Source organism: Erythrolamprus reginae, chromosome 2, assembly GCF_031021105.1.
Source record: "Erythrolamprus reginae isolate rEryReg1 chromosome 2, rEryReg1.hap1, whole genome shotgun sequence".
In the NCBI taxonomy this organism is placed as follows: domain Eukaryota; kingdom Metazoa; phylum Chordata; class Lepidosauria; order Squamata; family Dipsadidae; genus Erythrolamprus; species Erythrolamprus reginae.
Genome location: NC_091951.1, coordinates 42972302 through 42984983, shown reverse-complemented (window position 1 = coordinate 42984983; position 12682 = coordinate 42972302). Strand labels below are relative to the sequence as shown.

General features: G+C 42.1%; 1 protein-coding gene across 1 annotated transcript; it reads right to left on the bottom strand.

Annotated features, from left to right (window-relative positions):
* Positions 1 to 9339: 9339 nt before the first annotated feature.
* LOC139159392 (zinc finger and SCAN domain-containing protein 1-like) lies at positions 9340 to 12322 on the bottom strand. Its single transcript, XM_070736712.1, has 2 exons — positions 12211 to 12322; positions 9340 to 10298 (listed from the first exon to the last, which is right to left on the bottom strand). The coding sequence occupies exons 1-2, from the start codon at positions 12320 to 12322 to the stop codon at positions 9340 to 9342; spliced, it is 1071 nt and encodes a 356-aa protein (XP_070592813.1).
* Positions 12323 to 12682: the final 360 nt, after the last annotated feature.

Genomic DNA, 12682 nt, shown 5'->3' with positions numbered 1-12682 from the left:
CTCTGCTGGCAGCCGGGCCTGGCCTGAGTCGGGGGGGGGGGGAGGGAGACGAGGCGGGAGGTGGGGGACGCAGCACTCCGCGTTTCGCTGAGAACCGACAGCACGAACACACACACACACACACACACACACACACAGTGCTCGCTTTATGCCAAGGGTTGCTCCAGTTTGCAACGTCCAGAGCATTGGCTGCACAATGGGCAGCTCCCGATCGTTTGACTAGATTAGACTAGACTAGAATAGAATTGACTAGAATAGAATTGACTAGACTAGACTAGACTAGAATAGAATAGAACTGAATTGAATAGACTAGAATTGAATAGAATAGAACTGAATTGAATAGACTAGACTAGAACTGAATTGAATAGACTAGACTAGAACAGAATTGAATAGACTAGACTAGAACAGAATTGAATTGAATAGAATAGACTAGAATATAACTGAATTGAATAGACTAGAATTGAATAGACCTGAATTGAATAGACTAGACTAGAATAGAATGGAATTGAATAGAACTGAATTGAATAGACTAGAATAGAATTGAATCGAATAGACTAGAATACAATAGAATAACAATGAGTTGGAAGGGACCTTGGAGGTCTTCTAGTCCAACCTCCTGCGTAGGTAGGAAACCCCACACTACTTCAGACAGATGGTTATCCAACATCTGTTTAAAAGCCTAAACTCAGGAAGCTCAAACTGCCCAAGGAGCTGATGATCCAGTTCTACAGAGGAATCATTGTGAGTCTGTCATCTATAACTGTCTGGTTTGGGTCTTCCACCCAACAAAACTGACACAGACTTCAGAGGATAATCAGAACTGCAGAAAAAACAATTGCTGCCCACCTGCCTTCCATTGAGGACCTGTATACTGCACAAGTCAAAAAGAGGGTGGGGAAAATATTTACTGACCCCTCGCATCCTGGACACAAACTGTTTCAACTCCTACCCTCAAAATATCGCTACAGAGCACTGCACACCAAGACAACTAGACACAAGAACAGTTTTTTTCCTGAATGCCATCACTCTGCTAAACAAATAATTCCTTCAACACTGTCAAAACATTTACTAAGTTTGCACTACTATTGCTACTAGTTTTTCTCATCATTCCTATAGCCCATCTCCTCCCACTTAGGACTGTATCACTGGAACCTGTTGCTCGTATCCTTAAGATTTTTATTAATATTGTTTCCTCATTGATTATTTGACTTCTATGACAATCATTAAGTGTTGTACTTCATGATTCTTGACAAATGTCTATTTTCTTTTACACTGAGAGCATCTGCATCAAAGACAAATTCCTTGTGTGTGCAATCACACTTGGCAAATTAAGAATTCTATTCTATTCTATTCCTTAATTCATCTTTCTTTACAGACCTGCAAAGGTTGTAAAAGCAAGATGTTATAAAGTAGCATATTTGTTACCAGCAGCATTATTGTGAACATTGCTAAATGAGGCAGTCACTAAATGAGGAATACTTGTTCATCTGGGTCCAGAATAGAATAGAATAGAGTAACAGGTGGAAAGGACCTTGGAGGTCTTGTAGTCCAACCCCCTGCTTAGGCAGGAAAACTTACACCAGTTCAGACAAATGGTTATCCAACATCTTCTTAAAAACTTTCAGTGTTGGAGCATTCACAACTTCTGGAGGCAAGTTGTTCCACTGAGTAATTGTTCTAATTGTCACGTATTAATCATTCTAACTGTCAGGAAATTTCTCCTCATTTCTAAGTTGCTGCTCTCCTTGATTTTGAATTCTTTTATCTTCCAAACTAATTGATCTTGGACTGGTTCTTCCTTCTAGGAATGTCTTGCAGGACACCCCAAACTAGATGGAGGAGGAAGCCTAGTTAGCATCATGATTGCAACAGTAAACATATAAATCTCCACGTGTATTAGACAACATACAGTAGTTAAGGATTACATGATGAGGGACTTTTGCAGGGGCACATTACCATTTACATAAGAACATAAGAGCCATGATGAATCAGGCCAAAGCCCATCGAGTCCAGCATTCTAGGTTCCACAGTGGCCCATCAATTGTCCATGGGGATCTTGAGCAGAAAGAGAAGGCAAAACTCTCCCTTTCTCTTGACCCCCAACAAATGGCACCCAAGGGAATCCTGCCTGCCTCAACCAACATAGAGGAAGCACTTGGACATCCATTTCAATAACCATCTATATGCTTGGCATCCATGAACCTGTCTAATCCTGCCTTGAAGCTATCCAGGCTGACAGCTGTCATGACCTCTTCTGGATGTGAATTCCATAAACCAATGACCCACTGGGTGAAGAAATATTTCCCTTGATTTGTCCTCGCTTTCCTACCTATGAGCTTTAGGAAGTGCCCCCTTGTCCTAGTATTGTGTGATAGAGAAAATAATTTTTCTCTATCCACCTTTTCTATCCCATTCTATCCACCTTATCTATCCCATTTAAGGATTGCAACATCAGACAAGTGGGCTAATATTCCTATCTTCAGGTTTTGTCCTAAAAAATGTCCCATCCCCCTTTTAAATCCTCCAAATTTAGGTGATATTTCAAGAATAATCATGAGCTGGGCTAGACAGAAGTGGGATGTTTACTTAATCCACTGCACAAACCTACAAGAGAAATTCGAAAAATTAGAATACTGTATTGTGCAAATGTTCATTTATTTCAGCAATGCAACTTAAAAGGTGAAACTGATATATGAGAGAGAATAGTTACATGCAAAGCAAGATAGTTCCAGCCGTGATATTTCATAATTGTGATGATGATAGGGTACAGCTCATGAAAACCCCAAATCTGGAGCCTGGAATACTGCACTTTTCCACAATATTCTAATTTTCTGAGATGGTGGATTTGTGGTTTTTATGTGCTGTACCCCATAATTATCACAATTATGACAAATCATGGCTTGAACTATCTTGCTTTGCATGTAATGAGTCTCTGTCATATATTAGTTTCACCTTTTAAGTTGCATTACTGAAATAAATGCACTTCTGCACAATATTTTGATTTTTCAGGTTTCACCTGTATGTACATGAACACCCAAGACGTTTCTTGTCTGAAATGAGTACAAATCACTAGGACCCAATGGACTGCACCCCAGAGTCCTAAAGGAGCTAGCTGATGTCATCACTGAACTTCTGTACCACATCTTTCAAAAATCCTGGATCACAGGAGACCTACCAGATGATTGGAAACGAGCTGACAGTGGTTCCTATTTACAAAAAAGGCAAAAAAAACCAGACCCAGGAAACTAGAGACCGATCAGCCTAACGTCTATTCCTGGGAAAATACTAGAAAAGATAATTGAGAAACAGATCTGCCACCACCTTGAGTCGAACAACGTAATAACCACCAGCCAACACGGATTCGTCAGAAACAAATCATGCCAAACCAACCTCATTTCATTCTTCGACACTGACCAAATCAATTGACCAGAGAAACGCAGTGGACATAATATACTTAGACTTTAGCAAAGCATTCGACAAGGTGGACCACGACCTTCTACTCTCCAAAGTAAAGAAGTGTGGGATCAACAGTAACACAAGATGGATTGAAAACTGGCTGACCAATCGCACCCAGGGACTAGCCCTCAATGGGACTAAGTCCACATGGAAAGAGGTAGGCAGCGGGGTACCACAGGGATCAGTCCTAGGCCCAGTATTCTTTAACATATTTATCAACGACCTAGACGAGGAAATAGAGGGGGAATTAATTAAATTTGCAGATGACACCAAGCTGGCGGGAGTGGCCAACACCCCAGAGGATAGACACAGGATACAGAAAGATCTAGACCAGAGGTCTTCAAACTTGGCAACTTGAAGACTTGTGGACTTCAACTCCCAGAATTCTCCAGCCAGCATCGCCGGCTGAAGAATTCTGGGAGTTGAAGTCCACAAGTCTTCAAGTTGCCAAGCTTGGGGACCCCTGATCTAGACAGACTTGTACAGTGGGCCGAAACAAACAAAATGAAGTTCAATGTATAGAAAAGTAAAATCCTGCACCTAGGTAAAAAAAACCCAAAACATAGATACAAACTGGACAAAACCACACTCACCATAAGTGACTGTGAAAGGGATCTTGGAGTCTTGGTGGATAACCAGCTAAACATGGGCCAGCAATGTGCAGCAGCGGGTAAAAAGGCCAACACAATCCTAAGCTGCATGAACAGGGGGATACACTCCAAGACTAGAGAGGTAATAATACCACTCTATAAGGCCCTGGTCAGACCGCACCTGGAGTATTGCATCCAGTTCTGGTCACCACACTTCAAAAGAGATATACTCTGGAAAGGGTGCAGAAAAGAGCAACTAAAATGATAAGGGGACTAGAGACCAGGCCATACGAAGAGAGGTTGCTGGAACTGGGCATGGAAGGGCCAGGGGGGACAGGATAGCTGTATACAGGTACTTAAGAGGTTGCCATGGAGAGGAGGAGGTCACACTATTTTCCAGGGCACCAGAGGGCCAGAGGAGGAACAAAGGTTGGAAGCTGACAAAGGAGAGATTCAACCTGGAGATAAAGAAGAATTTCGTGACCGTCAGAGCGATCAACCAGTGGAATGGTCTGCCAGGGGAGGTTGTGAACGCCCCAACTCTGGACATTTTCAAGAGGAGATTGGACTGCCGTTTGGCTGGGGAGGTGTAGGGTTTCCTGCTTGAGCAGGGGGTTGGACTTGATGTCCTGTAAGGTCCCTTTCAACTCTATGAGTCTATGGAGAGGGGCGGCATAAAAATATAATTAATAATAATAATAATAATAATAATAATAATAATAATTAAAAAAATAATAATATATGTTTAGGGGTCTGTTATACTTATGATATAATTTTTGTACTTCTAATTTGTATGTATAAAAATAAAACATGCAAGCATATGTAGGATTTCCTTTAACAATAGAAATGTTGGCAATCTACTAAAAAAAAGTGCATGAATAACAGTAGATCTGCCTGATGTTTGAAAGGTTGCAATGTAAATGTCAGACAAATCTCCTGGGGAGGATGCACAAAAATCGCAAAGAAAGTGCTTAACAAGTCCATTGTTACATGACATGTATGTTGCAAACAAAGACATCTAGGAAAGGACTTTGCCATTAAATATTTAAACCTAGCTAGACAAGGCACTTTTTCAGGTGCTTGAATGTCCAAAGAATTGAAGCATTTTAAAGAAAAGAAGTAACAGGTGCAAAATGAGTGGGCACCCACAAACTCTTTCCATCTTGGTGTGAACTTTCAGGAGACATTTTTTTGCCCCAATTAAAAGGATTTAGGTCCAATCCAAAAGTGGCCCTAGGTCAGTGCCATAGCTAGCTCAGTTCCAACATGCATGTGTGTGCTGGCCAGCTGATTTTTTGTTTGCACAGAGACTCTGGGAAGGCACTTTTGACTTCCAGAGAGCCTCCAAGGAGATGGTGGAGGTTCACCCAGTTTATATGTATATCTTCGTTTTTTCTTACCTAGGTGCAGGATTTTGCTTTTCTAGGTTGTTTATGAAGATATTAAATAGTACTGGGAACCTAGGACTGAACCTTGTGGTACCCCACTGCTTATTTCTCTCCATGTGGATTTGGACCCATTGAAGTTTACTCGTTGGATGTGGTTGGTCAGCCAGTTGTTGATCCATCTGGTTGTGTAGTTGTCTATCCCACTCTTTTTTAGCTTGCAGAGTAGTAGGTTGTGGTCCACTTTGTCAAATGCTTTGCTGAAATCCAAGTATACTAAATCCACTGCAGGTCCATCCAGTACATCTTCTCCTGTCATTAACCCTATCAATTAGCATTCAATATATGCTATCTCTGAAACAGAGGCCTCCACAAATGCTATTATTGTTATCTATAAATGTTAACAAAATGTAAATGACATGGAAAAGTATAAATATATTAAAATGATTTATTTTTTCTTTATTTTTTCCTGTTTATTCTTTTTATTATGTTTGAACAAAATTCTTCTTTTCGTTTAAATTAGCATGTGAATCTAATGAATTAATAGTGTATTCTTTTTCTGTATACAAATAGATGAAAGGGGAAATTGTAACCCAGCTATATGTTTCATTTCATTTCATTTCATTTTATTGCATTTGTATGTATCTGGCTTCCTTATGGATTTTGCTTGTCGGGTCACAAAAAGCAATCACATGACCCCAAGATCAGTTTCCGGTCACAATTCAAAGTGTTGATTATGACCTATAAAGCCCTTCATTGCACCGGACCAGATTATCTCAGGGACTGCCTTCTGCTGCACGAATTCCAGTGACCAGTTAGGTCCCACAGAGTGGGCCTTCTCCGGGTCCTGTCAACTAAACAATGCCGCTTGGCGGGACCCAGGGGAAGAGCCTTCTCTGTGGCAGCCCCGGCCTTCTGGAACCAACTCCCCCCAGAGATTAGAATTGCCCCCACCCTTCTTGCCTTTCGTAAGCTGCTTAAAACCAATCTCTGCCGCCAGGCATGGGGGAATTGAGATACCCTTTCCCCCTAGGCCTTTACAATTTTATGCATGGTATGTCTGTATGTCTGTATGGTTTTTTATATTAATGGGTTTTTAATTGTTTTTAGTATTGGATTATTATTGTATGCTGTGTTAGCCGCCCCGAGTCTTCGGAGAGGGGCGGCACAGAAATCCAATAAATAAAATAAATAAATAAATAAAATAAAGACGCTGCACCCGTCATAAATAATTTTTCATTAATTTTGATTACCTGAACAAATGGATGCTGCCGCAGTTGTAGATGTAAAACGCAATACAGTGATCCCTCGAGTTTCGCGATCTCGAGCTTCGCGAAACGCTATATCGCGATTTTTTAAAAAAATTAATTAAAAAAAACCCCACTTCCGCGTTTGGCTTCAGGACTCAGCTGGGAAGCGGTGCGGCTGTTTTAAAAGGTCGCAGCAGGCCTGGGGGGCTTCCCAGCACCCCCCCGAACCCCCAACCTGGGTCTTCCCGGCCGCCCACGCAAAGGGGAAACCCCGGCTCCTCGCTGATGCCCGCCGCTCGCCCGCCCGCCAGCAAGAGTGGGAAGACCCAGGGAAGGTTCCTTCGGCCGCCCAGCAGCTGATCTGCTCGGTAGCGCAGCAGCAGCGAGGAGCCGAATCGGGTTTCCCCTTTGCGTGGGCGGTGGGGAACGCAAACTCCACCATCTACGCATGCGCGGCCATAGAAAAAAAAGGGCGCGCATGCGCAGATGGTGTTTTTACTTCCGCAACCCTACATCCCGAAAAATCGATTATCGCGAGGGGTCTTGGAACGGAACCCTCGCGATAATAGAGGGATCACTGTACACCAGTCCTCACGATTGTGGAAAAGAAAAAAGTGTGGATCCTTGATGTCACCGTACCAGATGACAATCGAATGGATGAAAAACAACAAGAAAAACTTAAACCAATATCAGGATCTTAAAATCGAACTACAAACAACTATGGCATAAACCAGTACAGGTGGTCCCAGTAGTAATCGGCACACTGGGTGCTCTGCCAAAAGCCCTCAGCCGGCATTTGAAAACAATAAACATTGACAAAATCACGATCTGTCAATTGCAAAAGGCCACCGTACTTGGATCTGTGTGCATCATATGAAAATACATCACACAGTCCTAGACGCTTGGGAAGTGTTTGACTTTTCTGGATATTACTGTTTTTTGTGAAAATAATAATAATGATAATGATGATGATGATGATGATAATAATAATAATAATAATAATAATAATAATAATAATAACAACAACGACTCTGCAACGACTCTGGCATAAGCCAGTGAAAGTGGTCCCAGTGGTACTTGGCACGCTGGGCGCAGTACCAAAGCAGACACTTGAAAACCATTGGAATTGACAAAATCTCCATCTGTCAATTGCAAAAGGCCGCTTTACTGGGATTGGCAAACATAATTCGTTGCTACATCACGCAGTCCCAGGTGCTTGGGAAGCGCCCAACTGGTGATGAAATACGAAATCCAGCATAGTGATCTCGTTTGCTGTGTTGTACTGACATGATAATAATAATAATAATAATAATAATAATAATAATAATAATAACGACAACAACAACAACAATGACAAACAGTAAAGACAGCAGAAATGTAATGGAAATAATATTTATTTATTTATCTATCTATCTATCTATCTATCTATCTATCTATCTATCTATCTATCTATCTATCTATCTATCTACCAGATTTCTCGGCTGCCCACCTACTTCACAAGCTATGGTAGTTTTGGCAGCCCATGATGTGGTCAAATCAGAGATGAGCAGCCATGAGAGTAAGGAGAATGACCAGATACATCAATGTCGTAGTTTGGGAAAAGCCCCCCTACATCCCCTTTTTTTCAGAAGAATTTTGACCAGGAAACCTCTGGAGACCTCACCTACAAAAAGATATTGACAAAATTGAACGGGTCCAAAGACGGGCTAATATGGTAAATGATTTAGCTTTACTAGATAAATGGTCTAAGCAATGGAAACTGCAGTTTAATGTTTCCAAATGTAAAATAATGCACTTGGGGAAAAGGAATCCTCAATCTGAGTATTGTATTGGCAGTTCAGTGTTGGCAAATACTTCAAAAGAAAAGGATTTAGGGGTAGTGATTTCTGACAGTCTCAAAATGGGTGAACAGTGCAGTCAGGCGGTAGGGAAAGCAAGTAGGATGCTTGGCTGCATAGCTAGAGGTATAACAAGCAGGAAGAGGGAGATTATGATCCCACTATATAGAATGATGGTGAGACCACATTTGGAATACTGTGTTCAGTTCTGGAGATCTCACCTACAAAAAGATATTGACAAAATTGAACGGGTCCAAAGACGGGCTACAAGAATGGTGGAAGGTCTTAAGCATAAAACGTATCAGGAAAGACTTAATGAACTCAATCTGTATAGTCTGGAGGACAGAAGGAAAAGGGGGGACATGATCGAAACATTTAAATATATTAAAGGGTTAAATAAGGTCCAGGAGGGAAGTGTTTTTAATAGGAAAGTGAACACAAGAACAAGGGGACACAATCTGAAGTTAGTTGGGGGAAAGATCAAAAGCAACATGAGAAAATATTATTTTACTGAAAGAGTAGTAGATCCTTGGAACAAACTTCCAGCAGATGTGGTAGATAAATCCACAGTAACTGAATTTAAACATGCCTGGGATAAACATATATCCATCCTAAGATAAAATACAGAAAATAGTATAAGGGCAGACTAGATGGACCATGAGGTCTTTTTCTGCCGTCAGACTTCTATGTTTCTATGTTTCTAGATGGACCATGAGGTCTTTTTCTGCCATCAGACTTCTATGTTTCTATGAAAGGAAGAGAAGGAGAAATTTCTCCCTGCCAATTCCTGGCAGGTCTTTGGCCAAAGCCGCTGTCCAGCTTAGTGAGCCACTGGGTGCTTCCGCTGCTGGTGTCTCTTCAGATGGTACTTCTGCCCATAGCTCTTATCACAGGAGGGGCATTTGAACAGCTGGTGGAACCCAGGCAACCTCGGGGGTTTGATCACCAGGGGCTTTCTAATGTACGAGGCCCCATCATTAATGCCTGGGTTGGGCAGCTGCCCCTCCGAATCAGGAGATGGGTTTTCTCTCACGTGGAGCCTCCGATGGCGCGGGATGCTGGATTGGTGAAGAAACCCTTTCCCGCAATCGGGGCAATGGAAGGGCTTCTCCGCTATCTCGCCAGCCTTTTCTTTGCAAGAGGAGGCGGGTTTCGCCCGCTGGATTGTGGCCTTAACGTCTTGGGCAGGGCTGTACTCAAAAGGGTGGCTACACTTGGAACATTTCAAGGTGCAGTTGCCTGCAGGAGAGACCTGTTGATGGGTAAGAGGGACGGGGCTGAGATGGTTCTCTGCAGAATCAGGACCTCCAGAGGATGCCTCTTGATCAAGTGTTTCTTCAGGAACTTCAGAAGTTGGTAACCGGTTATCATCTGCCTCGATGTAGTTCCATCGGTGGCTTGCCTTCTCCGGAGGTGACCTCTCGCTGGGATGTTCTTCCTTTTGTGAACTATCTCCTGCAACTACAGCATCTGGAGGATCGTTCTGCTCCTGGCTCTGGAGAATAATAACCTTGTTGCCGTGTTGCTTGAGTGAGACGTAGGCGGCCTTGGCATGCAAAGGACTCTCCTGGTGTGCAATTGCGGTGGGGGAATCTTGTAGGAGTCCCTTTGTGTACGGGTAGGCTTTGGGCCTTTCGGGAACCAGGCCGACGTTTTCATCCGTTAGGAAAAACTCGCCGCTTCTTGTTGGGAGATTAGTTTCTTGGACAAAATTATACTGCAGCCTCGCAAGAGACACAAAGTTTTCTTGCTCTTTGGCTTGGGCTACCCCACCACCTGCTTGGATAAACAGAGATATGAGTCACAGTCAGTTTTCAAAAATTCACAAACAATAAAATTGAAAATAAGATAATACGTAAAAGACTGCGACCATGAAATTATAATTGTGATACCAAGAGAAAAGGAAAATATCTATATTTGTATGTGTTGTGGTTAGCTCTGGCCCAGCTCCTGCCCCAAGGAATGTGGAGGTGGAGGTGGGGGAGACATCCACATGTCGCAGGCCTGTTTTACTCCCAATGGAATCTGCCAACGAAGCCTCCTCTGACCAAGGAAGCGTGAGTGACAGGGAAGAGGGGAGTTTGGCAGACAGCCCAGGAGGAGATCAATCATCTGTATCATCCCTGGATTTTGAACAAGAATTAATGACACATCCACGCATACGTAGAGTGATGCATAGGAGACAACAACTGAAGGATTATTACAAGAGAAAATGAGGCCACCTGTGGTTGGGTGGGGCTGCTGTTATTAGTGCTACAGATAAAAGTGCAGCCTAGTGTTTTAGGCTCATGGCAGTTTATCTGATTCATTGTTTCGTCAAGATCGTGGTTTTTGTGCTGTTCAGGATTGTGTGTGTGGACTCTCTGGACTTTAGAATTGGACTCAATTTCCCAGTTATTGGGTGAGGAATTGGATTACATTTAACCTGTGCCTTGTGTGTATTAGAAAATCCCTTTGATATTTAAAAAGGGAGCTGTTTCTGTTTTTCTATTTATAAAAACTTTTGGGTTCTCCGTTCATTGTGTGGTGTGTGTCTTCCTGGACTAATTACCCTGTAATTACGGGCGGTTGAAACATGCCGGCAGAACAGTATGTATGTAAACTGTATATTTATACAAACAACTATAAAAAATATTATAGCTATGTCAAAGAAGCGAATATCAATGAATTTTAAATATCTATTTTTTCTTTGTTATTCGTAACTCTTGTACTGCACTGTATCACCTTTCCTTTGTTATATGTACTGTTTACTGTATTTGTATGTTTGTTTGTAAAATTCTTAAAAATCTAAAAATAAAATTTAATAATAATAATAATAATAATAATAAAGAAAACTGAAAAAAATAAAATAAAAATGAGCATATTTCAGGATGTCCAGGGGGAAAGCATTTTGAAATTTCCTGATATTTCCCTGACATTTTTCTGTAACTTGCGATCTAGTTAAGGCGCGGTTGTAGATGACGTCATACCAAACGGCTAAGCCATGGAGAGATATCGGTAGCTGAGGAAGCAAAGTTGTTGCCACAGCTATGCTCATATTTACTTGACTCTGCCAGGCAGCGCGATCCGTTTTTTTTAAACATGATTTTTCCCTGACTTTTAAACATTTTAATAGTTTGTTTTTCCCCCCCGATTTATTCTGGTTTTTTTCCACAAATTCCCTGATATTTCCCAGGTTTGCTGGACACCCTGATATTTAGAGTTTAACATAGTTGGATGGGATCTTGCAGGTCATCTAAGTCCATCCGGCCCTGAGTCCTTAGGGAGTGGGGTGGCATAGAAATTTAATTAAACAAATAATTAAATAAATGACACCCCTTGCCCAAGCAAGAGACCCTACATCTGCCTCTACCTAGGATTGAACTCACAGCCTCCTGATTGTAAGGCAACAGCTCCACCTCTAGGCCACAAGAGATTGTTAAGTTGCTAAGGTTGGGAAACACTGCTCTAGGTGTAACAGTTAAAAAACCAAAAGAAATATCTCCCAAAATGATTGGGGGGAGAGGGAAGCCATAATATGCTGACCCACTTTGCACCATCCCTTGGCCTACTAGGCTTTTACACATCAAAAGATTACCTACCCCTGCTTTGACATAATTGGAAAGGTGTCCTAGCGGGCAGGTTGATACAATTTCCAATTTCCCCCTTGTTGTGCTTGGTGGGCCTAGCTGGTTTCACAAATTCTCCTTACCTTGGTATAAACACGGAGATGTCTTGAATTCCTCCTCGATGTGGACCAACGAAAGGGGCGTGGCCACACCTCCTTCTGTCTCCAGAAACAGTTCTGATTTGTGCTTCTGCATCTCTGTCCAACCAGATTGCAGGAGAGATTGAAATGATGGGCCAGTGGTTAGTGAAGAGTAAGTGCTTCACATGAAAAAAAAAAAAAGCTTGAATCTTTGGCTTCTCTAGTTATGCAGTTAACCAATGTGATGTAACCCTTATAAAAACTGGCCTGGATCTGAAAGGCCTGGATCTCCATTGCAGCCTGGTGAAAGTGTTCTCCCTGGTTAAAGCAGAGGCAAGACATTCTCCCAAGCCCTGAATTTGAGTTTATACAGGCACTAGTAGCTGGATACCTGTCCTTTGCTACGCAGCTATGTGATTGGGCTTGATAAACTGACAGTTAAAGCTTAAAAGTTAATGAGTACAGTGTAGTTACA

Bases quoted from the DNA above. Each gene is read 5' to 3' on its own strand.
- LOC139159392 (XM_070736712.1), bottom strand. From the start codon at position 12,322: ATGCAGAAGCACAAATCAGAACTGTTTCTGGAGACAGAAGGAGGTGTG. The intron at 10,299-12,210 runs GTAAGGAGAATT...TGTTTATCCAAG, and splicing joins ATCTCCGTGTTTATACCAAG to CAGGTGGTGGGGTAGCCCAA.